This window comes from Leucopleurus acutus (assembly GCF_964270905.1).
Source record: "Leucopleurus acutus genome assembly, chromosome: 6".
Lineage (NCBI taxonomy): Eukaryota > Metazoa > Chordata > Mammalia > Artiodactyla > Delphinidae > Leucopleurus > Leucopleurus acutus.
This window is the reverse complement of record NC_139149.1, coordinates 76,658,364-76,685,553: the sequence shown is the minus strand read 5'-3', so window position 1 is coordinate 76,685,553 and position 27,190 is coordinate 76,658,364. Positions and strand designations below refer to the sequence as shown.

Sequence of the window (27,190 nt, the reverse complement as noted above, 5' to 3'; positions counted from 1 at the left end):
TATTTGATCATCATCATAATGGAGTACTTGAGTCATTTTCTCCTTTGCTAATTGACAGTTGGTCAGTTAAGAGGTGCTTTTTACAGAATCCTCCATAACTTGAAGGGTTTGAATTAGCTTCTAATAAATGCCTGAGAAGCTCCTCTACATTCTTAAGTGCATTTGCTAAAATTCCCAACTGCTAATTTCCACCTTCTGTTCAGGAAATGCCTTTGATCTGCCATCTAGCTGCCTTTCTTGCTTTTATCTATCTGTCTCAAGCATTGTAACCCTACTTATCAGCACAATGACACATTATCATTTAGATATCATTTTCTGAAGCCAGATTTCTTTGAAAAAGAAAACAAAATGCAAAGAGTGGGCAAAGGGTCAAACTGAAGCTCAGAGTGGCCCATGTGGAGAATTGGGAGAGGTGGCCTGTGGTCAGAAGTCTCAGCCTTGAGCTATATCCTCACTCACACCCTAATTACACACCTAGGTACTTCCTGTGTAGACTTTTTGGCTCACTGGCTGCTCCCTGCTCACCCGTATGCTACGTCACCTCCTCAGAACCCAGATTCCTCAATATCAACATCCAGTTACACAAAATTTGTTCCTTCAATTTCATTCTCCCCATCACTTCCTAATAAGGTGGTGGTCGTCGGGTAGAGAGAATAAACTGGACTAAATGAGTAAATGAACCTGCTGATTTTCAAATGAGACAACATGTGGTCTTAAAGTATCCACAAATGTTTAAAGATATTTTCTCACAATACAGGAATACTTCAGAAATATTGCAGGTTCGGTCCCAGATCACTGCAATAAAGCAAGTCACACGAATTATTTGGTTTTCCGGTGCATAAAAAGTTATGCAGTCTATTAAGTGTGCAATAGCATTAAGCGTAAAAAACAATGTACATACCTTAACTAAAAAATACTTTATTGCCTAAAATGCTAACCAACATCTGACAATGCAAAGTTGCTACAAACCTTCAATTTGTTTAAAAAAAATATGCAATATCTGTGAAGTACAATAAAGAGAAGCACAGTAAAACAAGATATGCCTGTACTCTGATCTCCATGATGACAGGGACTTGATTTAGCTCACTGCTTTATCCCTATTACTACTAGATACAATGTGTTCAGTAAACACTACATATTAGTTTCTCAAATATAACAAAGCAATATGTATATTTTAATAAAGAAATGTTATAATATACCCACAAACATTAACTTTAAAAATTACCATTTTTTTTTTGTCTCTGCAAGATCTATTAAGTGTTTTTTATTCAACAGATATTTCCTAACTGCCATGCCATGTGCCAATTAATATGTGGGTGCTAGGGCACAGAGCAAAATAAAAAACCAGCCATTGACCCAAAAAGTTCTTAGCCACAGAGAAACCATAGAGGTAGCTCCTTCCATCTTTCTTTCCTTCTTTCCTTCCTTCCTCATGTACAGAATACAAAGTCAAACTATAAAGGATAAAATGACATCCTCAATATCTCCCACACTATTTGAATTAATCTGGAAAAGTTATCAGTTGAAATCTCCTTTTCACCAGCCGAGGTTAGCTTCCTCAATGTGTATTTTAGTGTTTAAAATAAATATTTTGCAATTAGGGTGAAATATGTTAGTGACGGCTGCAGAGACTGAAGGCTTCTATTTATTCAGATACCCATTTATCTCCAAAATATCAAGGTAATGGCAGATCCCCAGCTTATCACCACTTCTAGGTGTGAACACGGAATTAAGGCATCTCTCTATGCCTTCAGTTTGCTTTAATCTCCCTCCTCAACCTGTTAGTACTAATGAGAGGTCTGCTGTTGTCAGTTGGGAAGATAATTCTTCAGTAGGAAATTTTTAGCCACCAAAAATCAAATCAATAATATACTGCTCAAGGCTCCTATGTTGTCTTGGTTTACATTCACATGGCTAAGTTTATGTATGGAACAATTAGGTCCCCATGAAAAGGAAACATTTTTGCAAGGATATATGCTAAGTAGTGTGTATATATTAGTGCTGTTTTCTAGGCACAATAACTAATCTCAGTGTATGAGGTAGGCATGCTAACCCAAACTATAAATATAATTGGTAGCCAGAGCTTTGGACAGAGGAACAAAAAATGTTCATTAAAAGCACATTTACTCTATTATGCCTACTTCTGTTCATCTAATCTGTGAGCTTCAAGCCACAGTAATACTGGTTCTTATCAGGATGTTCAGAGACTAAATTAGAAGGCAGCTATGTTTTGGGCACTTGAGAGGTTTTATTAATTAAGAATTTCTGTTATGCTTATTTATAATCAAGGGACATTATATACAGAAGTGACACACATAGTCAAACCACACAGGCAGGTATCATGGTAAGATATTCTCTCCATTTCATTGGAAGATGAGAATGAGAGTCATGCCATCTCTTATTCTATATAAGTTGAAAGACTCTAAAACAAAAACACTGGATTGGGAAGATCGATTTGTGAATACTATTATATGCCATACCTGAATTATGCATCTTTCTAGAGAAGTGCTCTAAACGTTCCATGCTGAGGAAAATGTCCCATATCCACCCTGTCCAATACAGTAATCACTAGCCACATGTTGCTATGAATTTCTTGAAATGTAACTAGTGCGACTGAGAAACTGGATTTTAAAATTTTATTTAGTTTTAATTAATGTAAATTTAGATAGCTACAAGTAGCTACTGGCTACTATATTGGACCACACAGTTCTAAAGTATTTGATTTCTAATTTTTAAAAGACTTGTTTTTGGGGCTTCCCTGGTGGCACAGTGGTTGAGAGTCCGCCTGCCGATGCAGGGGACACGGGTTCGTGCCCCGGTCCGGGAAGATCCCACAGGCCGCGGAGCGTCTAGGCCCATGAGCCATGGCCACTGAGCCTGCGCGTCCGGAGCCTGTGCTCCGCAACGGGAGAGGCCACAACAGTGAGAGGCCCGCGTATCGCAAAAAAAAAAAAGACTTGTTTTTTACAGTCGAAATGTAAAATAGAGCTTTCAGTAAAATATTAACCAAAAATATATAAAATAAATCTACCTTCATCATCATATCAACAAATATTTATAGAATATTTAAAGATCACCCCACCAAAGTGGATTTTCTATGTTGCCATAAAATTCCTCCAAGAAGTTTAGAGACAAAACTCAGTACGTTTCCAGCCTTCTTGCCACCACATCTTCCTCAGCACATCAGGATTTTGGAATTTGCGGTTTAAAATGTTAAAACTAAATATAATCATTGCTTGGGCAAGTCAAACATTCTCAGAACTAGTAGCAGAAACTTAAGGCAGGTTGAGACTCAAGTTTTCATATGCCACATCAAGTGACATTAACTTCTCTACTGGCTTATTAGAAGAAAGATTTGATGTCTGGAAGCAAAGACATGAGATTACTATAGGCTCCCCCTCTTTTCACCAGCCAACTATTTGATTTATTTGATGAGTGATCTCAGACAACCCTCTCAGGCACTGAACCATCAGAGAGTTATATTGCCAGGAGATAAGAAACCTTCAGAGATACCTAAATCTTCTTTTACCACTGGGAGTTTTATCTTTTCTGGAATAAAGAACATTTTTATGTATGATGTTTCTAACTGGATAGCCATAGAAATATTCAGAAACGATTTACAGCTTTAAATCAAATTCATACTGACAAGAACCTTAAAACTTCATGAAATTTACCAAGAATATGTGAGACAACGCCTTATTTTTATTTGTTTTTTATATTTTGTTTCCCAAAGATTGAAGGAGCGGCTAATGTATTATACATTTAGAAGTCCATTAATCTTTTGGTTAGCATTTGTTTTCCTGTATTTTCCTTAGAGACAAACGAACAAATGAGGAATGTACTTAATTTGATCTCTGGAGTAATTATAGATAAGTATATTGTATCATTTAACAGATGCACTAAACTAGGACGTTTTTTAACGTACATTTCTATGCACCAAGAATGCAACTGGCTTCTTAATTTTATTGAAGTTCTTGAACTGAATTTTATTTTTAATCTAATGTGTCTACCGATCATATATCGTCTTGGGTTTTTTTAGTAGAAGCTAAGTCCAAGTAATTTATCTTAAAAAATTTGAAATCCTTCCCAGTTACAGTAAAAGTGATGTGAAACCCGCTTTAAAAAACATATACTATGCGAGTGACACTCTTGGCTGTTCTATCCCACCCACAGATCTCTCTCACTATGCAGAGGTTTTCACTAAGGACACTTCATTGTTTATAGTTTATTCACCTTGCCCTGTGACTCTGCCAGGTGTAGCTGACATATAATAGAAGCTGTCTTTAAAACACATCTTCCCATTTAGAAATTCTTCACCCGAATATTTTTTCCATTCCTTTGCACTAGCCCATATGTACACAAACAAATCACCGCCTCAGCCGTCTGACCCTCTCTTAAGAGTGAAGTTAAGGTACTTGTTTTCTTGAAATCCCTTTTTAGGCAAAGGAATGTAGTTAACAACCTTTCTCTGTGACCTGCTTGTCAAGCTGTGTGGGAGCAGAGGAGGAAGGAAACTGTTGTCATGAAAGACAGCCCATGTTTCTGAAGGAATTTAACAACCCAGGAAAAGTCGTCTTCATTTTGATACCTGTATTTGTGTTGGTGGAAAGTATTTCTATATGGAGGTGGTTTTCTTAAAAATGAATATGATGCAGTAAAGAAAGTATGAGTCCCTACATACTACCTCCATATTTAGGAGTATTTTGAAAGAAATGGTGTTTAGTACATTGTTTCACCACCCCCTATCTCTTCCATTTAAAAAATCTGTCGATACCAGTGCTTGTACAGCTGCATAATTCCATAAGAACAGTGCTTCAGACACAACACAAAGAAAAAGCAATTGAGTTGCTTTTCCAATTAGTTGCTATATATCGATGTTTCACAAGACTTAGTATTTCTTTTCATTAACATTTTCTTTGAATCACACTACACATTTTTCAAGGGAAGAAACTTCTATTCGTTTTATCTGATCTAAAAATACAAATATGCATGAAGAAATCTAAGCGGCATTGGGGGAAAATGAAAGCAACAGTACAGAATGTTGTGTGGGTATGAAATTGGGCAGGAAGCAAAATGTGTTTTGAGATAGGAAAAAAATGTTTTTCCATTTGGGGATACCCCGAATCAGTCACAGTCCAACCTTCATGTCAAAGGACTTTAAGGCATTAAAAGCGTGCATGTGAACATAGCTTTTAAAATACCAATAATTACCAGGAAATAGTTCCTGTATGCTCTGAAAAAGTATAATTAGGCCTATTTAGGGATACAAGAATTTAGTATATTCTTGCACTTTTTGATAGTTATTATCAATATTAGCTCTAGTGAAAGAGTAAGATTAAATTGTCTTAAATGTTTCAACAGTTTTCTCTTGTCTTCTGCCCAGTGGCAGCATAGCTCCCCTCCAAACCTTATCTATTGCTGCTCTACTTTCCCATCTCAGGCCATACATTTCTGGCTTCCTACTGTCATTTTCAGACTACCATCAATGCAGTCTGGCACTGTCACTCAATAAACCACTTCTCATTCAAAACTCATGCTATTTGCTGATACCGCCTTTTCCCCACACTTTTGGTATAACCTGCTGAACTTCCCATTACTGCCATTTTTCTCAATAATTCGGCACTTGGTTTATTTTCATGTATTCTATTCCAGGGTAACCATCAGTAGTTGGGTACTTGGGAGTTGCTGGTGAGTTCCATCAGCACAATGGAACAGATGGCATCCATGCCTCTTAACCTCATTCCCTGACATACTCTGGTTGTGCTAGGTTATGCAAGGTTATGTGGTAGTAACACACATTCCCCTAAACTTAGTGGCTTCCATGAGTCAAGGTTCATTTCTTATTCTCACTCCATGTTCACCGCAGGTTGGCTGGGCGAGATACTATTTAGGGGCAGCTGGCTCTGCCCATTGCAGTCACTCAGGGACCCAGACAGAATGGACAGCTATCTTGAGCATTGACTTTCTACCTGCACCCAATCCATCAGTAAATATTGTCAATTCTCTCTCCAAATTATGTGCCACATCTGACTGCTATTTATTATCCCCCGTGATAGCCTCCTTTTCTGGCTCCCTTTCCTGCCCATCCTAGGCACCCTTCAGTAGTAGGGAAGGTCTCCAACTAGCAATTAAATCCTCTAGCCTGAATTGACTCGTGTCACTTCCACTCAACAACTCATTAGCCAGAACTAGTTACATGGACTGTTCAACCACAGGGCATCCAAGATATGCAGTCTTGCCCTGTGCCTGGACATTTTAATGTACATTAATAACTATCAAGGGTGTATCTGATATTTCTTCTCAACATTGGCCTCATGGTTCCTCAGTTTCCTCAAATTCAGTTTAGCTGTCTAGAAATGTGGCCACACCTTGTTATTACCTAGAAGTACAACAATAGAAAGATCTGGAATTCTGAAACTCCCCTCTCTGACCACTACTTTCTGTCATTTCCCAAGCCCTGTGCTAAGAATAGATATAAAAGCAAATGAGACATACGAGTTGACCTTGAAAAATTCTCAGGACAATGGAAGAGTCAGGAAACCTCTACAATGTGAGACGTTCTGAGAATGGGCGGGTGTACAAACCAAGAGCCCAACACAGACCAGGGATGAAGGAAGAGGGTGAAAGATGAGGACATCTTTCCTGAGTGGTGTGATACTACTGCTGAATCTTCAAGTTAAAATCAGAATTAGCCACAGACGTGCCACTATAGACAGTGGAAACAGCATGTGTAAATGCCCAGCAAAGTGACAAGTAGCTATCAGCATAAAGAGCATGCCAGGGGTGCTAGAGATGAAGGTAGAGTGATAGGTTGGGGGCAAATCATGAAAGACTTTGAATACAATGATAAAGGCTGTGGATTTTTATCCTGAAGGTATAGGGAAACTTTGAACTAAACAGGGTTGTATCATTATCAAGATTTGTGTTTTTAAAGTATCATTCAAGGTTGCTTATTGACCAATATTTCATAGTCATTAGACATACTTCACTGACCAAATTAAATGAACAACAGCAAAGCTTTACAAAAATATTTTTTTTATTTTGTTATTAATTCCATAAATGAAACCCACAATGTTATAATAATACAAATGTTTTGATCTTTTAAAATGTTTCCTTCTTGGATTTATTACATTAATCCTTATGTTTTTACTTATTCATCAAATTAAATCATATTTTTATGCCTGAGAATTTTAGCATATATGTCCTTCAATATTATAATTTTTTAAACAAACATTAAACAGTAGTAATAAGCTACAGTCCCTGTTAAACCTAAATCTTTATGGTTCAGGCTCACCAGCAAATTTCCCCAAAACTTGAAGAATTTTTTTTTCCAAATCTGCAAAAACAAGGAAATTATTTTAGTTCCAATTATCATACAATTCAGGTGTAAGGCATGTAAAAATGAAAGGTCCATGAATCTTGATGATACTATAAATGAAAGTGGTTTGAGTTTAAAAACTTAAAGTTTAGAAAATCAGTCTCATTATGAAATTCTAAATAGAGCATTGTTAATTTTTAAAAATTTATCTCTTTCCATTTATTTCTGGAAATCCCTGGCAATCTAATGGTGATAAAATCTTCTCTAAAATCCCATGCAATTTTTAAAAATCTAGATGTCTTTTCCACAATTATTCATTCCCTCCACTTTACAGTTTTAGACTGAGGTAATGGTTCTGTAAAGAAGTCATATTGATTAGCTTGAAGTCAATTTCTAACCTATTCCAGCACTCCAGCTTCCTTAGACCATTTTGTGGGTTTGGTTTGGTTTTGTATTTTCTTTTTTCCCATTTTTGTGGAAGATGTTCATGTCTTCTTTCACATTTCAGATTGGATAATGCAGACCTTTTTATCCTTACTTTTTTTTTTTTTTGCGGTACGTGGGCCTCTCACTGTTGTGGCCTCTCCCGCTGCGGAGCACAGGCTCCGGACGCGCAGGCTCAGCGGCCATGGCTCACGGGCCCAGCCACTCCGCGGCATGTGGGATCTTCGCGGACCGGGGTACGAACCCGTGTCCCCTGCATCGGCAGGCGGACTCTCAACCACTGCGCCACCAGGGAATACCTATCCTTACTTTTGACTGTATATGTTTTCATTGCTTTCTATTGTTTATGTTGCTTCGAAATAATATACTTGAAAGCACTTTTCCAGGAGCGGGGAGTGAAACTGAGCATAGTGGAGCCAGCCTTGAGTGGCTGCTAGTGGGGGCCGATTCCAAGATGGGGCATCACAAGAAAGGTTTTCAAGAGTGCTAGGGAATAGGTCATAAGTTACAGATTTTAAACCAGAGTTTGAGAGACAGCTGTAGACTGGAAAAAGGAATAACAAGAGTAGCCAAATTCCACCAACCAGAGCCAATAGGCAGAGGGAACTTGTAGAAATAAAACAGGGTCTCTCAATATAGAACAAGTAGGGGTGGAGAAAAGAGTGAGGCTATATCTAACCCAAGACTGAAACTAATCCCAAACACTGAAGTCCAGCCCTGACATTCTTCCCATTATTTTGGCTACTGTGATTCCAAAAATTAGCGACTGGATCTTTAATAGCAAAAATAGGCTAGAAATATTATAGGCAATTCAGAAAAATTATTGCTACAACTACCAATTCTATGAAATGCCTTGACCTCTTAAAATTGACTTCATTATTACTGCTGCTCTTTTATTACTTTGGCCTATTTATATCAATAAGTTATATATTTAAACAAGCCTTGATCTTTATAAGTTTTATTTTTAAGTCTCATTCAGACTTGGAAATTAGACTTAGATGAGTATGTTTTTCAGGCTTTACAGTGAAATCCAATGCCCATAACAGGCAAGTAGAAAAAGAAAATGTAAAGCTCTTATTTTATTCTTATCTTCATCAATAAGAACAAAATGATCACTTTAGTGCTTTTTTTGTTCCAAGACCCAGTGTACTAGAACAAACAGCCTAGAGCTCTTTGGGAAATTTCTGAGGTGACCGATCTGAGACTTCTCATCCACTTCTTACCTGCTCCTCCCTCAATCCTTTTAGCCCTTCATATAAGAAACCAAATGAGGATGTTTTGGTGCAAGACCTCTTCTACAAGTTTCTCAATATTTTTATTTCTCTATTTCATTATGTTGTTCTGTGATTCTTATTTCCCTGCTCCCTCAAAGACTCCTACTTCAGTATCACTATAAGGCCACTCACAAGGGCCAAAAATTCACGTTTGTGATGCCCAGGCTTGGACTTCCTTCAAAGAACTTTCTTACTTGGAATAAGATAATGAGTTTACTTCAACTTTAACACTTTCTTAGTGTTAACACCTTAGGGTGGCAGAGCAGTTTAGAGGGTGCAAAGCACTTTCACATGTCCTCCTGTTTAATCTTCACCACAGCCTGTGAGCAAGCAGGGCAGGCATCTCATTTTACAAATAAGAAATCTGGGGATCAAGAAGACTCTGGGCAACCCAAATCCAGCTCTCCTAGCATTACCCCTGAACTTTGCCTATCATGTAACTGCCTTTAGATTACTTCATGTCATTTTCAATTTTAAATGATATGATCAGATTTGCATTTTAATAAGATACATGGGACATATATTTAAGAGAGGCAAGTTTGCAAGTGCAGAGATCAGGTAGTTAGAAGTTTAGGCAAGTATGATGACGATCTGAACTAGTACTGTGATGATGGAATGGGAAAATAGGAAAGAAACATGACATGTAAGTTGTTACCAGATTGCAAAGCCCCTCTACCAAAACAAACATTAAGTAGGTTAGAGTTGACTGTATTGGCAATTTAGTCTTCATTTGATGATTCAAATAAAACTTCTTATATCAGAAAATGCCTTGAAGTTATCAATATCAAAGGTCATGTACTAATGACATACAGAAGTGCAAGTTAATAAAGCTATATCTTTGTTATCAGAGATTTACTAATTAGAAGAATTAAACACAAAGTTGGAAAGCAACAAATTAGTGTTGAAAAGACTTAGAAAGACTTTGGTCTTTCTTCATTCACGTTCACTCCCTTATATTTCACATTCTCTTCCCATCACATGCTCTCAACTGATAACCATGCTTTTGAGTACAAATACAATACAGGCAATAAATGCAACCAAAAGAGATCTATTTCATCCTCCTCTTTCCAGTGTCACCTCCTTCCTACATCTGTACCCACATACTCTGCCACCCCTCCTCGAGCAGAAGACGTTTGTACCTCTAAGACCAACCACTGCACCTGTTTGTAAATCCATCCCTTCTCAAGGACATCACTTCTGTGATTATCCCCTTTCTCTTCTGCATAAATTTGTTCTTTTATGCACCATTTCTCTCAGCATGACAATGATGCTTCGACTCTGTCCTTCCATAAAAAACCCCTTTCTTGACCGTACATCATTTTCCAACTAATGCCTCATTCTCTGTTTTCCTCATCACAAATCTGTGCAAAAGTATCAAGTACATTTACTGTTTCCACTTACTAACTCTTAGTCTTTTCTCAATATCCTCTAATTGGAATTTGGTACCCTCTATGCTTTACAGTAGCTCATTCAGCCCAAGTCAGTTTTCATCACTTACCAATAAAAAACACATTTCTTACCTTTTAGGCATTTAATATGGAAAAAATTTAATTATTTTTATGAATTTACATAAAACGATATAAATTAATTACACTGAGAATAATAAAATATTTTTGCATATAATTATCATATGATTGATACAATAAGAGTTTCATGAAGTCTTGGCATGGTAATGTTCTCGGATGAATTCTGCCATGCCTGATATCAAGCTGAATAAGCTTTTTTGTCCTTTCTTCTTTCCTTCCTTCCATCCTTCTCTCATTTCTTCTTTCTTTACTTCATTGTCTTTCTTCTTTTTTCTAATCAACTGAGTATCTTCAGTTCTAACTTAGATAGGACTGAGTGAAATCAGTCAGACTTAAATGATGACAATAGAATTTTGCTTCAACATAGTAACATTGTATTAATCTCTTAAATTTTTTAAGCTGTGCAGAAGATAAACTATATGTGATTTCTAAAGAATCTGTGTCAAGCTCTAGCAAACTAGCTTAATTATGAAAAATTAAATTTTCTGTAATGATCTCTTCTTTTGAGTGTTTAATATAGAATCACATTTGCTCAGTCATGCGCTTGGTTGTTTTAAACCATTTTGTGTAAGTGTAATTTCAGCCTTCCTTTAGTTTTTTGGCATTTAAACCACTTAAAAATTATTAGTGGGTTTGTACTTCTTTTAATTAAAAAGAAGCAAAGATAATGAATTTCTTTCCCCAAACCTGAACACATCTTACTGCATATGGCACTGATACACATAAAAAATTAATCTGTGTTAGTTTTGTAAATAGCAGATCAAAATGCTACTTCTTTTTGTTTTAGCATTTCAATAATATGATGTAACAGTGTACTTGTTATTCACATGACAAATATCATCACATTTTAACATGAATAAAAAGAAAGTACTTATTCTTATTTTTCTTTAAAGTCATTGAGGTTTCTAGGAAAATGTTGGAAAATGTAAAAGAGAACATGACTGTAGCTCAAAAACAACAGCTTAGAATTGTCTGAGCTCTAGGAACTGTCAGCAGCTTCCATCATTTAAATTCAACTTACATGTGGGAGAGGCATGTGAGAGGTAAAACTGGCATACAAAAGGCAAAATAGACAAGTTATACAAATTAAAAAATGGAATGGAGGGTTTTGATTTAAAATTTTCTTTCTATTCTTTAAGTGGAATTTTTCCTTCATCAGAGGATAAACTCAAAAGTTCAGCTTTTTGGTGATAATGAGACAGTAATGTATGTAAGTTATTCAGAAAGAAAAATTGCTGTTTATAATTTTATAATCAAAGTAATTTTAGTTACAACAGATATATTGAATCCTTTATCTATGTAAATAAAGTGGAAAAAATTACATGCCTACCAAGGCATGATTACTTTGTCATCTTACCTATTTAAAAAACAAAAAACACTGACTACTGGATTGATATTGACTCTAAAATACAAAAAAGAAAAAACGCATTCTAAATTTTGAAAACTTCAGATTAAGGTCTATATAAAATTTGTGTAAATTTATTTTTAAACTTTGCAATAATTTAAATGAGTGTAGAACCAGTCTCTATGAATCATATTTAAGCTTAGAAATCTCATTCTTTCTGTTGATGCAATCTGATTGTTTCAGGGACCACCTACTTTATTTCAGACTTGGTGCCCAGGGAGGTTTCTATTTATGCATATTTTTTAACATCTTTATTTGAGTAAAACTGTGTTATAATGGTGTGTTAGTTTCTGCTGTATAACGAAGTGAATCAGCTATACATATGCGTATATCTCCATTTCTCCTCCCTCTTGCGTCTCCCTCCCACCCTCCATATCCCACCCCTCTAGGTGGTCACAAAGCACAAAGCTGATCTCCCTGTGCTATGCGGCTGCTTCCCACTAGCTAGCTATTATACATTTGGTAGTGTATATATGTCCATTCCACTCTCTCACTTCTTCCCAGCTTACTTCTCCCCCTCCCCATGTCCTCAAGTCCATTCTCTACGTCTGCATCTTTATTCCTGTCCTGCCCCTAGGTTCTTCAGAACCATTTTTTTTTTTTTTAGATTCCATATGTATGTGTTAGCATACGGTATTTGTTTTTCTCTCTCTGACTTACTTCATGCTGTATGACACACTCTAGGCCCATCCCCCTCACTACAAATAATTTCATTTCTTTTTATGGCACAGTAATATACCATTGTATATATGTACCACATCTTCTTTATCCATTCATCTGTCGATGGACACTTAGGTTGCTTCCATGTCCTGGCTATTGTAAATAGAGCTGCAATGAACATTATGGTACATCACTCTTTTTGAATTATGGTTTTCTCAGGATACATGCCCAGTAGTGGGATTGCTGGGTCATATGGTAGTTCTATTTTTAGTTTCTTAAAGAACCTCCATACTGTTCTCCATAGTGGCTGTATAAATTTACATTCCCACCAACAGTGCAAGAGGGTTCCCTTTTCTCCACACCCTCTCTAGCATTTATTGTTTGTAGATTTTTTGATGGCCACTCTGACCTGTGTGAGGTGATACCTCATTGTAGTTTTGATTTGCATTTCTCTAATGATTAGTGATATTGACCATCCTTTCATGTGTTTGTTGGCAATCTGTATTTCTTCTTTGGAGAAATGTCTATTTAGGTCTTCTGCCCGTTTTTAGACAGGGTTGTTTGTTTTTTGATATTGAGCTGCATAACCTGCTTGTATATTTTGTAGATTAATCCTTTGTCAGTCGCTTCATTTGCAAATATTTTCTCCCATTCTGAGGGTTGTCTTTTCGTCTTGTTTATGGTTTCCTTTGCTGTGCAAAAGCTTTTAAGTTTCATTAGGTCCCATTTGTTTACTTTTGCTTTTATTGCCATGTCTCTAGGAGGAGGGTCAAAAAGGATCTTGCTGTGATTTATGTCATAGAGTGCTCTGTTTATGTTTTCCTCTAAGGGTTTTATAGTGTCTGGCCTTACATTTAGGTCTTTAATCCATTTTGAGTTTATTTTTGTGGGTGGTATTAGGGAGTGTTCTAATTTTATTCTTTTACATGTAGCTGCCCAGTTTTCCCAGCACCACTTATTGAAGAGGCTGTCTTTCCTCCATTTTATATTCCTGCCTCCTTTATCAAAGATAAGGTGACCATATGTGCATGGGTTTATCTCTGGGCTTTCTCTCCTGTTGCATTGATCTATATGTCTGTTTTTGTGCCAGTACCCTACTGTCTTGATTACTGTAGCTTTGTAGTATAGCCCAAAGTCAGGGAGCCTGATTCCTCAAGCTCCATTTTTCTTTCTCAAGATTGCTTTGGCTATTTGGGGTCTTTTGTGTTTCCATACAAATTGTGACATTTTTTGTTCTAGTTCTGTGAAAAATGCCATTGGTAGTTTGATAGGGATTGCACTGAATCTGTAGATTGCTTTGGGTAGTAGAGTCATTTTCACAACGTTGATTCTTCCAGTGCAAGCACATGGTATATCTCTCCATCTGCTTGTATCATCTTTAATTTCTTTCATCAGTGTCTACAGTTTTCTGCATACAGGTCTTTTGTCTCCCTAGGTATGTTTATTCCTAAGTATTTTATTCTTTTTGTTGCAATGGTAAATGGGAGTGTTTCCTTAATTTCTCTTTCATATTGTTCATCATTAGTGTATAGGAATACAAGGGATTTCTGTGCATTAATTTTGTATCCTGCTACTTTACCAAATTCATTGATTAGCTCTAGTAGTTTTCTGGTGGCATCTTTAGGATTCTCTATGTATAGTATCATGTCATCTACAAACAGTGACAGTTTTAGTTCTTCTTTTCTGATTTGGATTCCTTTTATTTCTTTTTCATCTCTGATTGCTGTGGCTAGGACTTCTAAAACTATGTTGAATAATAGTGGTGAGAGTGGGCAACCTTATCTTGTTCCTGATCTTGGTGGAAATGGTCTCAGTTTTTCACCATTGAGAATGATGTTGGCTGTGGGTTTGTCACATATGGCCTTTATTATGTTGAGGTAAGTTCCCTCTATGCCTACTTTCTGGAGAGTTTTTATCATAAATGGGTGTTGGATTTTGTCAAAAGCTTTTCCTGCGTCTATTGAGATGATCATGTGGTTTTTCTCCTTCAATTTGTTAAGATGGTGCATCACATTGATTGATTTGCATGTATTGAAGAATCCTTGCATTCCTGGGATAAACCCCACTGATCATGGTGTATGATCCTTTCAGTGTGCTGTTGGATTCTGTTTGCTAGTATTTTGTTGAGGATTTTTGCATCTATGTTCATCAGTGATATTGGCCTATAGTTTTCTTTTTTTGTGACATCTTTGTCTGGTTTTGGTATCATGGTGATGGCAGCCTTGTAGAATGAGTTTGGGAGTGTTCCTCCCTCTGCTATATTTTGGAAAAGTTTGAGAAGAATAGGTGTTAGCTCTTCTCTAAATGATTGACAGAATTCGCCTATGAAGCCATCTGGTCCTGGGCTTATATTTATGCATATTTATACTGTGTTTTTTGTGGGTTTTTTAATTGAAGTATAGATGATTTACAATGTTTCAGGTGTACAGCAAAGTGATTCTGTCATATATATATTGTTTTTCAGATGTTTTTCGAGTATACATTATTACAAGACATTGAATATAGTTTCCTGTGCTATACAATAGGTCCTTGTTGTTTATCTACTTTATATATAGTAGTGTCTATCTCTTAGTCCCAAATTTCTAGCTTACCCCTCCCCACCTCCCCCGTTAATAACCATTAGTTTGTTTTCTATGTCTATGAGTCTATTTCTATTTTCTCCACACCCTCTCCAGCATTTTTTATTTGTAGACTTTTTGATGATGACCATTCTGACCTGTGTGCAGTGAAACCTCATTGTAGTTTTTATTGGCATTTCTCTAATAATCAGCGATGTTGAGTATCTTTACATTTGCCTGTTGGCCATCTGTATGTCTTCCTTGGAGAAATGTCTATGTAGGTCTTCTGCCCATTTTTTGATTGGGTTGTGTGTTTTTTGATATTGAACTGTATAATTTGTTGTATATTTTGGAAATTAAACCCTTGTCAGTTACATTCTTTGCAAATATTTTCTCTCATTCTGTAGGTTGCCTTTTTGTTTTGTTTATGGCTTCCTTTGCTGCATATACTATGTTTAATGTGTATACTATGCCTAATTTAAATGGGACAACTTATGTATCTGTCAAAGTGATGTGCTAGAGCTACATGGAGAATAAAATGGGAACCATGAATAGACTGGGAAGGATAGTGCCATGTTGGGAAAAAATGAAAATATAATAGAATAAACATGGCTTAACTATTGCAGAATATATGCTAACATAGAAAAGAAATAGAAATTCAAAGGGAGATCTGGAGACAATTAAAAGCAGATCTAGGGTTGTATAGTAATGCTACCAAAATATGAAGTGTGGAAAATGATGTGAAAACATTTCCTTAGAATTCATTAATAACATTAATTCATGTGTTATTAGCCATCTTTCACTAGGTAAAGCTATAGTTACAAACGACCTCAAAACCTCAAAGGCTTACAGCATCAGTAAGTGACATAATTCTTGCTCCCATGGCTGTGGTCAACTATGGCCCTGCTCTATATATCTTCTCATTCTGGGATTGGTTGAAGAAACAGCTCCTATTCTGGATGTGTCTTCTTTTATGCAAAGGGAACAAGCAAGAAAGTAGAAATCTACATGTTGGCTTTTATATATCTTCTCACTTCCACTGACATTTCAATGGCAAAAACAAGTCATAAGCCTATCAGTGATATCATGGAACTTCAAGTCATATGGCTATGGAGAGGAACATATAATCCTTTTATTGGGAAAATAATTCAATCTACTATAAGTGTCATATGCCAACAGTGTCTTCCATGGAGAATGTGAGACTATACATAAGTCTTGAAAAGTTAGAGCAAATACAGGTCAGCAGCTAAATAATTATTTAATGATGACGGGAAGGAGTCTCCATTAGCACTGACATCTCTGGCTTTTTTCCTTTGAAATTAGAGTAGGGTGTATGTTTAAAGTAAAACTAATTTTCAAAAGGAACACGAGTTTTATAGAACAGGTAGAAGTATGATATATGACAATAAGAATGCAAAGGGTGGACTATGGTAATTAAAAATATAGTATTTTAATAAAGTTTTTAAATTGTTCATGAAGTAATAGATTAGGATAATTTGAAGTTGTATATTATAATCCTTTAAGTAGCCATCAAAATAATAACCCCAAAATATAACAAAATAATTATTAGAAGAGATAAGACAAAATAAATACCATAGAATATTTGATTTTCCTAAAAAAAAGTCAGAAAAGGAAACAGAGGAAAACAAAAAGATTAGCTAAATATGAATTAGACACCAAGTTGGTAGACTTAAAAACAAACATATCAATAATTACATTAAAGTAAATGGATTAAATACCCTGATTAAATGTAGACATATTCAGACTAGATAAAAAAGCAAAATCCAACTATATATTGTTTACAAGGAACACTCTTTAAATATAACTTAATGAACAGGTTGAAAGTAAAAAGATAGAAACAATAAGCAAAAGAAAGCTGGTGTGGTTATCTGAATATCAGAACAAAGTAGACTTCAAGATGAATAGTGTGACCAGAGAGTAAAGGGGTGCATTTCATAATGCTAAAGGGTCACTTATTAAAGAAGACATGAGACTACTAAATGTTTATAAACCCAATATCAGAGCTCCCAAATACAAGATGAAACAAAAGAACAAAACAAAAGAGAACTAGAAACAGTTTTACTGTCACCAGTAGAGAGTTTAGCACACCTTTCTCAGTAATAGATAGAACAATTAAACAAAAAATCAGTACAGTTATGGGTGATTTGGACCATCAACTTAAGCTATTAATATTTACAGAAAATCACTCCCCACAAGAGGTTACAACTTCTAAGATGCACATGGAATAGTCAAGAAGATAGATCATATTCTGGCCCATAAAATACAAGTTTTAATAAATTTCAAAGGACTTAAATTAAACAGAATATTTACTTTAACCATGATGGATAGATCACCATGGATGGATTTTTTTATAACATCTTGAACAGGAGACATAGAGCTGTCAAACTCCAGAGAGATTTGTTTCAAAGCCTGGACAATCAGGCTGAGCTCTTTTCAATACTTCAGACTTTTCAGGACTTCAAAACAATTTACTCTTGCAGCTCACACAATCTATTTTTTATTTCAACTCTCATCCAGGTTGATCATTTGATTGAATTTTGCTCTGGTGGGGGGTGGAGTAAAAAGATATAAAAGTCTTCCTACCTAACTCTAAAGTCCTTTGAATTTAATGGAACCTTATGCTATATATTTATTACTTTCCTTTTAATGTTAAGACCTTGAGTGGCTCTTGGAAGCCTGCATTTCTCTGTGTCCTTAAGGCCACACAACTCTTTTGTATATTTAAAATGATTCCCAATGAATTTTGGATATTTACATTAAAGATAAATAAAAATAGTGTACTTTTGAAAACCCTCAAATATTTGGAGGTTAAAAAAATCCACTACTAGGGCTTCCCTGGTGGCGCAGTGGTTGAGAGTCTGCCTGCCGATGCAGGGGACACGGGTTCGTGCCCCGGTCTGGGAAGATCCCACATGCCACGGAGCGGCTGGGCCCATGAGACATGGCCGCTGAGCCTGCGCGTCCGGAGCCTGTGCTCTGCAACGGGAGAGGCCACAGCAGTGAGAGGCCCGCGTACCGAAAAAAAAAAAAAAAAAAAAATACACTACTAAATAATCCTTGGGTCAAAGAAGAAATCCTGAAGGATATTACAATATATATTTTCACAAAAATACATGAAAACACAACATATTAATATTTGTGGGATGCAGCTAAAGCAGTCTTTAGGAGAAAATGTACAGATTTAAATACCTATATTAGAAAATAAGAAAGGTATAAAATCAAGCACTTCTTCCATTTTAAGAAACTAGAAAATAAACTCTAAGTATATAACATAAAGGAAATAGTAAGTGTAGGAAGCAATAAAATAGAAAACTTAAATAGCCTTGTATGAAATGTAATATGAAATAATAGTACCAATCCTCCACAAACTCTTTCATAAAATAGAGGAAGTAGGAACACTTCCCAACTCATATCATGAGGCCATTTTAACCATAATAATAAAACAAAATAAGAACAATACAAGAAAAGTACAGCTAGCGTATCTTGTGAACCATAGACACAAAAATACTTATGAAAATACTAGCAAAAGAAATCCAGCTATATATAAAAAGGGTTATATACCGTGATCAAGTTTGACTTATCCCCAAAATGTGAGGTTGGCTTAACATATGGAAATCAATCAACATATCTCACCACACTGACAGGTCAAGAGAGAGAAATCATGTCCACATGGTAAAAACAAAGAAGCCCACCCTCTACTTCACATTATGCACAAAATCCAATTTTAGATAGACCATAAACTTAAATTAAAATTTTAAAATTAATAAAAATGGGGAATAGAATAAAGCATAGAAGAATATCTTCATGAGCTTCAAGTAGAAGACTTCTTAGAAATGACAAATCATAAAAGAAAAAAATTGATTTCATCAAAATAAAAATTTCTGCACACCTACAAAAAAAAAAAAAAACACGTTCAAGAAAATAGACTGAGAAAATATATCCCAATACATGTATCTGACAAAAATTTGTACCTAAAATATATTAAAAATTTCTGTAACTCAAGAATTTTTTTAAAAAATGAATCAAACACCAAGTTGGGAGACTTAAAAAGCAAACATATCAATAATTACATTAAAGTAAATGGACTAAATACCCTGATTAAATGCAGACAGATTCAGACTAGATAAAGAAGTGACATTCCACTATATATTGTTTACAAGAAACACACTTTAGACATAAGTTAAGAAGCAGGTTGAAAGTAAGAAAGACAGAAACAATAAGCAAAAGAAAGCTGGTGTGGCTATCTGAATACCATATCCCACTGTGAGGTATTTGCCGAAGAGAAATAACTTGTGTGCCCAAAAAGTCTTTTACAAGACTATTTACAACAGCTTTATTCATAAATATTCAGTTATTGTTTCCAGACAGTAACTGGAAACAAGATGTACTTCAACAAGATAATGGAAAAATAAGCTGTGGTATATTCACTCAATTGAATACCAAGCAATAAAAAGAAATAAACTACTGACACAGGCAACTACCTGAATTCATCTTAAAAACTATGAAGCTAAGTGGAAGGAGTTGAACACAATAATTACATATTGTATGATTCCATTGATGTAATATTCTAAAATAGTCCATCTGTGGTGACAGATCGGATTACTGACCAGCCTATATGTAGAGACATAGTAGTGGTAGGGAAACGGCTGAGAAAGGCAGAAGCAAACTTTCTGGAATGATGGAGTTGTTCTTCGTCTTGGCATGCGTTCCTCAAAATTGACTGAAAGATATGAGCATTTTACTGAATGTAAATTTTAGTGAAATTTTGAACCAAATAAATGACATTGAATAACTGTGTGTTTGAACATTATATTATTTCATCATGTTTTCAGAAATAGTATAACATAGGTTAGGAATATTATAAGAGGCCCAGGAGGCATTATAGTGAGTTAGGAAGAGAACTGGGCCCAGTGGGTGGGCACACCCACTGATTTGGGCCAGAACAAGGTCATGATAAGGGAATTTTGGTAACAATTTTCCGGATGAAACCACGAGGGCAGGGAGAGTTTGAGAGAGAGGCAATTTGATCATCTCTTATAATGCTCCAATCCAGAATCTTCTTAAAGGAATTAATTAAATCAGTTTTAACTGTAGGGTAGCATATTAGGTATAATATGCTTTCAGGAGCTCTGCCTCCCTTGCTCCTCAAATTTCCCTCAGTCACACGCTGAAACCTGTTGTTTTAGAATAGAGGGAAATAATTCTTTTTTACTTTACAACTCAAAATAAAAGGCTTAAAATGCAAGTGCATGGTTAAAATAATACTTTAGGATAAATGAATTTCATTCCTGCATAATCAGCGGATGAATGCAAATAAGCACCAATCCTTCCTGTTTCTGATACTGTAAAAAGAACAGGAAAAAGGAACACTCCTGTTCAACACATACTTTCTGAGCATCTAGCATGTGCTAAATCCATAGTGTTCAAGCTTTTGTGACTGTGACCTTTAGTAAGAAATGAAATTTACATTGCAGTGCTGGATGGATGTACATATGTATAACTAAAACAGTGTTATAAAATAAAACCTATGCTTGCTAAATAAGATGCACTCTGTGTTTTCTATTCCAGTATATTCTGCTTCATGTACACAAAAATGTTTACAAAAATGCTGATAGTGACCCACTGACTCCATTGCACTACCCACTAATAAATTGTGAATTGTGATGGGAAAAATGCAGTGCTAACCTTGCTAGTCAAAATGTGGTCTGTGGACCAGCAGCATCAGTTACACCTCACACTTACTGAATCAGAATCTTCATTTTAACAAAACCTCCAGGTGCTTCCTGTGCACTTTAAAGTGACAGAAGTCCTGTGCTAGACATTCACTGCATGAGGAAGACGTTTGGGCCAGAGGAAGTCTTTTCAGTATTGTTTAGGGCAGATATTCTTAGGGATGTGTTTTTTAAAGTATACATATCCAAGCCTCGAGCCTACAAATTCAGTACCTCCTAGGATATCTCAGGGCATTTATCTAAAAAACAATACATAAATGAACAAACCAAATCTACCAGAGCTTCTGAGCCCACTCCTATTTAAGAATCTTGGTCTATAGTGTTAAATGAAGCAGTGTACTCATCTGTTTGTTTATTACAAAGGTGCAAATCTGTGCTTCCAGAAATATGGAAAGATTTTACTTTATTTTTCACTGTGATTGCTTCACATTTTATTCCCAGAACGTTGATTGATAGAGGTTTTGCTACTGCTACTTCTGGGTTTACTTCTCCATGTGGGAGAATTTCCAAACATCTCGAGTCTACCAATAACTGCCCTTTTATAGAAATGTAATGTGACTTCCAGTAGAATTATTATTGTTAGTTTTGCTGAGGTAGCACGATTCATCCCCTGGATTACTTCCAGTAGATCCCTAACCAAGGATCCCTGCTGCGAAAGAAGATAGGGCTGCCCATAAATGGCTACAACTGTTCATTAAGGACCTTCCCGTTGTGTTAGTATGTTTCCTGAGTGATGGGAAGCTTTAGTCTAGAAGCTGCTAATCTTGCTAACACTAAAAGGCTCTCTCTCCCATTAACAGCTTCTGTGTTGCATTAAGAGTAAGAAAGTGATAAAGAGATGGACCTCAGCTGTTCAGTACCCCCTGAGGTTAGGTCCCCAGCTTCCTTCTTATCCCATAGTCCACTCTAATGGTCTTGCCTGTATTAAAATAATAGAGTGGATAATAAGTGCTGTCTATTTTAGCAGAGTCTAAAACTCCTTCTTCTTTCTGGGGAGGAACACCATTTTTTTAGACTTCCAATTTTAAAACTATACCATCAATACTTTTGCAATTGAAGTTGATCTGTTTAATTCATAACTTTTTAAAAGTGCAGGGCAAATCAAGTACAGGGGAAAAAATGTTGCTTTGGAAAAAATAAATCTGTCTTTCCTGGAAAAACTATAAAATAGAGAACGCTCTTAGAGATGTCTTCTTGTTCTTTTTTTTTTCTCTGGTAAATCAGATCACTCATTTGCCCAGCAGTAAATTGGAAAATCAAGGAATAAAGACCTTTGCTTTTGTAAATATTAATAATTCTCATGTTAATAGACAAAGAACAAATTATGAAAAATATCATATTAAAATAAAATACGGTTAAATTTCTTAGGTTTAGGGTGCATGTTAATCAATGATGTTTTGTTAAAAACGTTATCTTATTAGGCTTCATAATGCTAGGAGCCAATGCCATACTTAATTGCCTCTGTTCTTTTTCTACTGAAAATGTATAACCTTTTGCAGAGTGCACGTTTTAAGGATCTCTTGATTTAAACACGTTTTTAGTATATAAGATGTCCATGGAATAAGATTATCTATGCAGTACTTAGGTTGTTGCAATTTTTCATCTATAAGCAAAACTATTTTTGCTTTCAACTACATATTTTTTTAATTGGGTAAACAGTAATCCATCATCTCAAAAGTGTTGCTCAGATTTTTATTTCTTGAACTCAAATACTAAAATTTTTTTCTTGACTTACACTATTCTTTCCTGATTTGAAAGCTTAATTTTATAATTAGGTTGTATATAGTATATTTTTACACTTGTAATTTATGTGTATAAAAAGGACCAATATCAATAATCATCATCAGCGACAGTATATATTTTTTAAATGAAATATATGTTCATAACCCTCATAGAAGAAATCACTATGATGAGCTCTGTGCAACATTTATGTAAGATTCAAGAAATTACTGTAAAAACCAATTAAAAGATGTTTTCTGAAAACATAATTAATATATTTTTCCGTATAAGTACTTAGCATCTTGAGGCGGGGAAAAGACGTATCTAAAAAGTCAAGGCTGCCCATCTAAATTTTTAAATTATGTATTAAAGCCTTTGAATGAAAAAATATCTATAATTTAAGAATGAGAAAATGTCAAGTATATTTTTATAGACACTAGGTTTTTCCTCTAGGCAAGTAACAATCTAAATCCCTTTTAATTAAGTAACTTTCGTATGGTCTATTAGCCAAACAATTTTGATAAATCCAGTATTCTCGTTTATTTTTCTTGTAAAAAGAATTATTCACCACATACCAATGGCTAGCATATTATTGTTAATTTTCTTCAAATTTAGGGAAGAAGGGAGCCGAATATGACGATCTTAATGGAGCTCCAATAGCTCCATTGGAAAAGTAGCAGGTTTCATATAGAATAGTCTTGAAGTTGTTGGTATTGTGCACACTTATCTGAATTCTTTTTGTTCCCTTTCTTCTGTCCTATAGTCCATGAAGGCTCAGGAGAAACCAGTCAAAAGGAGACATCCACCTGTGATATTTGCCAGTTTGGTGCAGAATGTGATGAAGATGCTGAGGATGTCTGGTAATGTGCTATTTTATTCTTTTAAAGAAAATAATGACAATTTTTTTTATCAATTTTTCCTAAAATTGATACTTTACTTTATCAATTATTTCCTAAAAGAAGACATTTTCAGCAGTTTTTTTTATGTTTTTTTTTTTAATCCAGTTCTCACGGGGGTAAAAAATGAGGGCTACAATAACAGAAAGGACTTTCTGAAGCTGAACTAAAAGTTGGGTCAGCCAAGCAGCTGCCCAGGGCATTACTTGATAAGGTACAATAAGATATCACCAAGACCCCCAAATACTGTCATGTTAAGAGATGGAGAGAAAAATTGTATGTATCAGAACATCTCTCAAAAAGCATGGTCAAGAAACAATGGATAGTTGCTAATCGGCTCCTAAAATGGTGGATCTGGGCAACTGCACAGATTTTACTTAAAGGGTATGCATAGGCACTCTCATAGCTGAATTAGGGAGATGGTAGGGCAAGGAATAATCTTTGAGCCACCCCGTAGGATCAACTTCTCCCTTCACCCAAGCAATACTCAGCTTCTCCTGTAAAGATATGCTGAACAGATTATGTATAATATTCATTATTTTGAATGGGTCCCAAAATGTTAGTCTTCTAGGGCAGCCACGTGTATTGGTCCCACCCTGATCTCATACGTAAAGTGAGCAACCCAAAGGTCTTTGTATGGCATGACAGTGGAAAGAGGCAGACTCTCTTTCTTTCTATCTCTTTTTCTTTTACACACATAACTTCAGAAAAACAACCAGGTGTCCTTTCTTTTTTTTTTTCAATATGCAGACTGTGTTTGACTAGAGCAGTTAACAATCATTTTGATCAAAGTGGGTAAGGGAGTAAATCTTAAATGTTCTCACCACACACACAAAATATTGGTAATTATGTGAGGTGATGGAGGTGTTAGCTAACACTATGGTGGTGATCACATTGCAATATATAAGTGTATCAAACATGTTGTACACCTTAAACTTATGCAATGTTATATGCCAATTATATCTCAGTAAAGTTGAAGGAAAACACAATCATTTTCATCAAACTTTTGTGGGTGGAGGGGGCAATTCATCTAAGAAACAGAAAGAAAAAATTAAGGCAAGATAATTTTGGCAAGAATGAAACAGTCTGCACTTAAAACATTTTAGAATATTTTTGAATGTAGATTAAATTGAGGATTCCAACTGAGCAAACTGAGATTCTTAGGGTAAATTAACTAGGTACTTACAATAAACACTGCTATTGACTAGCCACGTGAACTAGCCACCCATTAATAAAAGCAGATATCAGTAGGATTTCCATACCTGTTAAACATTTCTAACCAATGGTCAGCTAGGAGTCAAGTCAGGGAGTGTATGCACTGGTTTGACCATCTTGAGGTAAACAGACATATGTTTTCTTAGGAACCTCCTGGACATCTTAATGGCTGATGAACTTTATGGTTCCCAAACCTGGCTGGGAATTTTTAAAACACATCGATTCTTTAGTTCCATGTCAAAATTAATGAATCAGAATTTCAGAGAAGTGGGGCTTAAAACTTTACTTGTCTAAAACTCCCCCAGATGGTTGTATAAATACTGCTCTAAGATAAATGACTGACTCAGAGAATCTTTCTCCTCCCTAAATGCTTTAAGGCTCTGTATAGTCATAGTCATTATATATTAAGACACATTGATAAGAAATGTATCCTTAAAATATCTTGTTTTAATGTTTGCTGATGACTACATCTGTAGCTCAACTTTATTTTTAATGCTGTAAATTTTCTTGCTGTCAGCTATTTTACTTTTTAAAAATTCACATGGGTCCCTAATTTTTTCTTAAGAATTTTCCATTCCCCACTCTTTAATGATCACCTTTAAGTGACATGGTTTCACTTTACAACTGCAAAGATTTAAGGAATGAGACAATAATAGCAGATAAAAATGACTGATTTCTTACTATGAGCTTAGTCTATTTGTATGCATTCTTTTTTTTTCCTCAGTTATCTTCAAAATACCCTAGAGTAGATTCTATTATGATCACTTTACAAGGAGGAAACTGAGTTTTAAAATGTTTAAGTGGCAGGGCCAAGATGAAGATATGAGGTGAAAGTAACTAGAGGATGTTAGCATAACAATTCAACCAAAGATGCAATTAAAGTATTTCTTTCCTGTCATGTCTGGAAAAATGAGATGGCCAGATTGCAGGCAGCTTAGATCCAGTGACTGAAGACCTGCAGGGTTAGAGCTGGTGACGAGAGAAGCTTGCAGCAGGCAATGGGAAAATGTTCGGGCAAGCAGTGTCACTCCTGGTATTCTAGCAAAAGTTCAGATCTCTGGTATACAGGATAAGGAGACTTGGGCAAGGTAAGTGGCATCAGAAAGCTTCAACAGCCATGGGTACTGGAGTTAGGAAAAGAAATTCAGTTACAAAGGGAGCAAGGAGAAGGATAAGGCAGAACCTCAGTCATCAAGGAATTGGAAAGCTAATCAGGGGCAGATACTGGATAGATACCCACCTACCAGAACTGGTGTACAAAGCCAAGCCTTGGCTACAGAAGGCTGGGACAAGCCCCTAGATCTCAGAAATAAATTACAAGGTCAGAATGAAGCCAGCAGCAAGGATGACTGGTTGCTGAATCCGTTAGCTTTTGGCTAGGACATCTTGTATGCCCCCAGCCTAGAGACAAGATTAGTTCCAAAATGCAGAATAAGGCTGAGCCTCCAGATGAGGCTAAGTGGCCATAGCTGTGAAGATTAGAGGGATGCAGGGGGCAGGGAGCCAAGAAGATCATTATACTTCCCAGGCAAGAATGAAAAGTTGTTAGCGTTCAAATAAAATGTACTTAAAATGTCCAATGTAAGCAAGAAGGAATGGTGCTGAAATGATAAGCATATTGATTTTCATTTACATAAATACCTTTGCATGTTTACATACTGTATTCAGTTATGGCCATGAAGGGCAGACTGGAAACAGCTGAAGGACACAAGAATAAAGCAATAAATGAAATTAAATAGTCATGGAATGAAAGAGGCTATAAAGTAAGATAAGAAGCAATAGGGGAGGGATCTGACTCTAGTACTAGTCAACTGAATCAGGGGAGCTTGATGTGCTATTGATTCCAGATGAAACCATGGCCAGGTCCTCTCACAAACATAAAATACTGCATTTGCTATGTGGGAACAAAGAGTATAAGTCAGTGTTTAGTTTTATTTTTTTCCCTTGACATTAACTAAACTACAATTTTATGCATACAAGTTCCTCAACCATACATTATGAAATAATAACAAGATGTGGATAAGTAGTACTGAGAAATAATGTTACTATTGTAACTGCAATATTGAAACAAATGTAAAAGATTGATTCCTGATTTTTCTTTAACCCTAGCCTAAGAAATTAATACTTTACATTTTACCACAAGGGGTAAATCTAGCTATTCAAAGATGTTCAGGTATTTTCTAGATGAAGGTAAACCTCTGTTAGAATTAAAAAGCCAGTACACAATCAGCTGATCTTGTTTCCATAGTTAGATGAGTTTTTGAGTCAAGAAGCAAGGTACATTGGACACGGGAAAGAAGAAACAATAAATGGGGGAAGGGTAAGGAGAGTAGAGGAAAAGGAGAAAATATAATACAGGATGACATTGATAAACCATGATACTAATAACGTAAAACTTATTGCCTTTATTTTGAGAAAAACA

General features: G+C 35.7%; 1 protein-coding gene across 1 annotated transcript in view; it reads left to right on the top strand.

Moving 5' to 3' along the window:
* TMEFF2 (transmembrane protein with EGF like and two follistatin like domains 2) overlaps positions 1-27,190 on the top strand; it is a gene marked incomplete at both ends in the record, with an annotated part of 248,249 nt that overhangs the window by 106,799 nt on the left and 114,260 nt on the right. Inside the window, one exon of the mRNA XM_082841099.1 lies at positions 23,421-23,517. Coding sequence (XP_082697225.1) covers positions 23,421-23,517 — 97 coding nt within the window. The remainder of the gene's footprint in view (positions 1-23,420; positions 23,518-27,190) is intronic.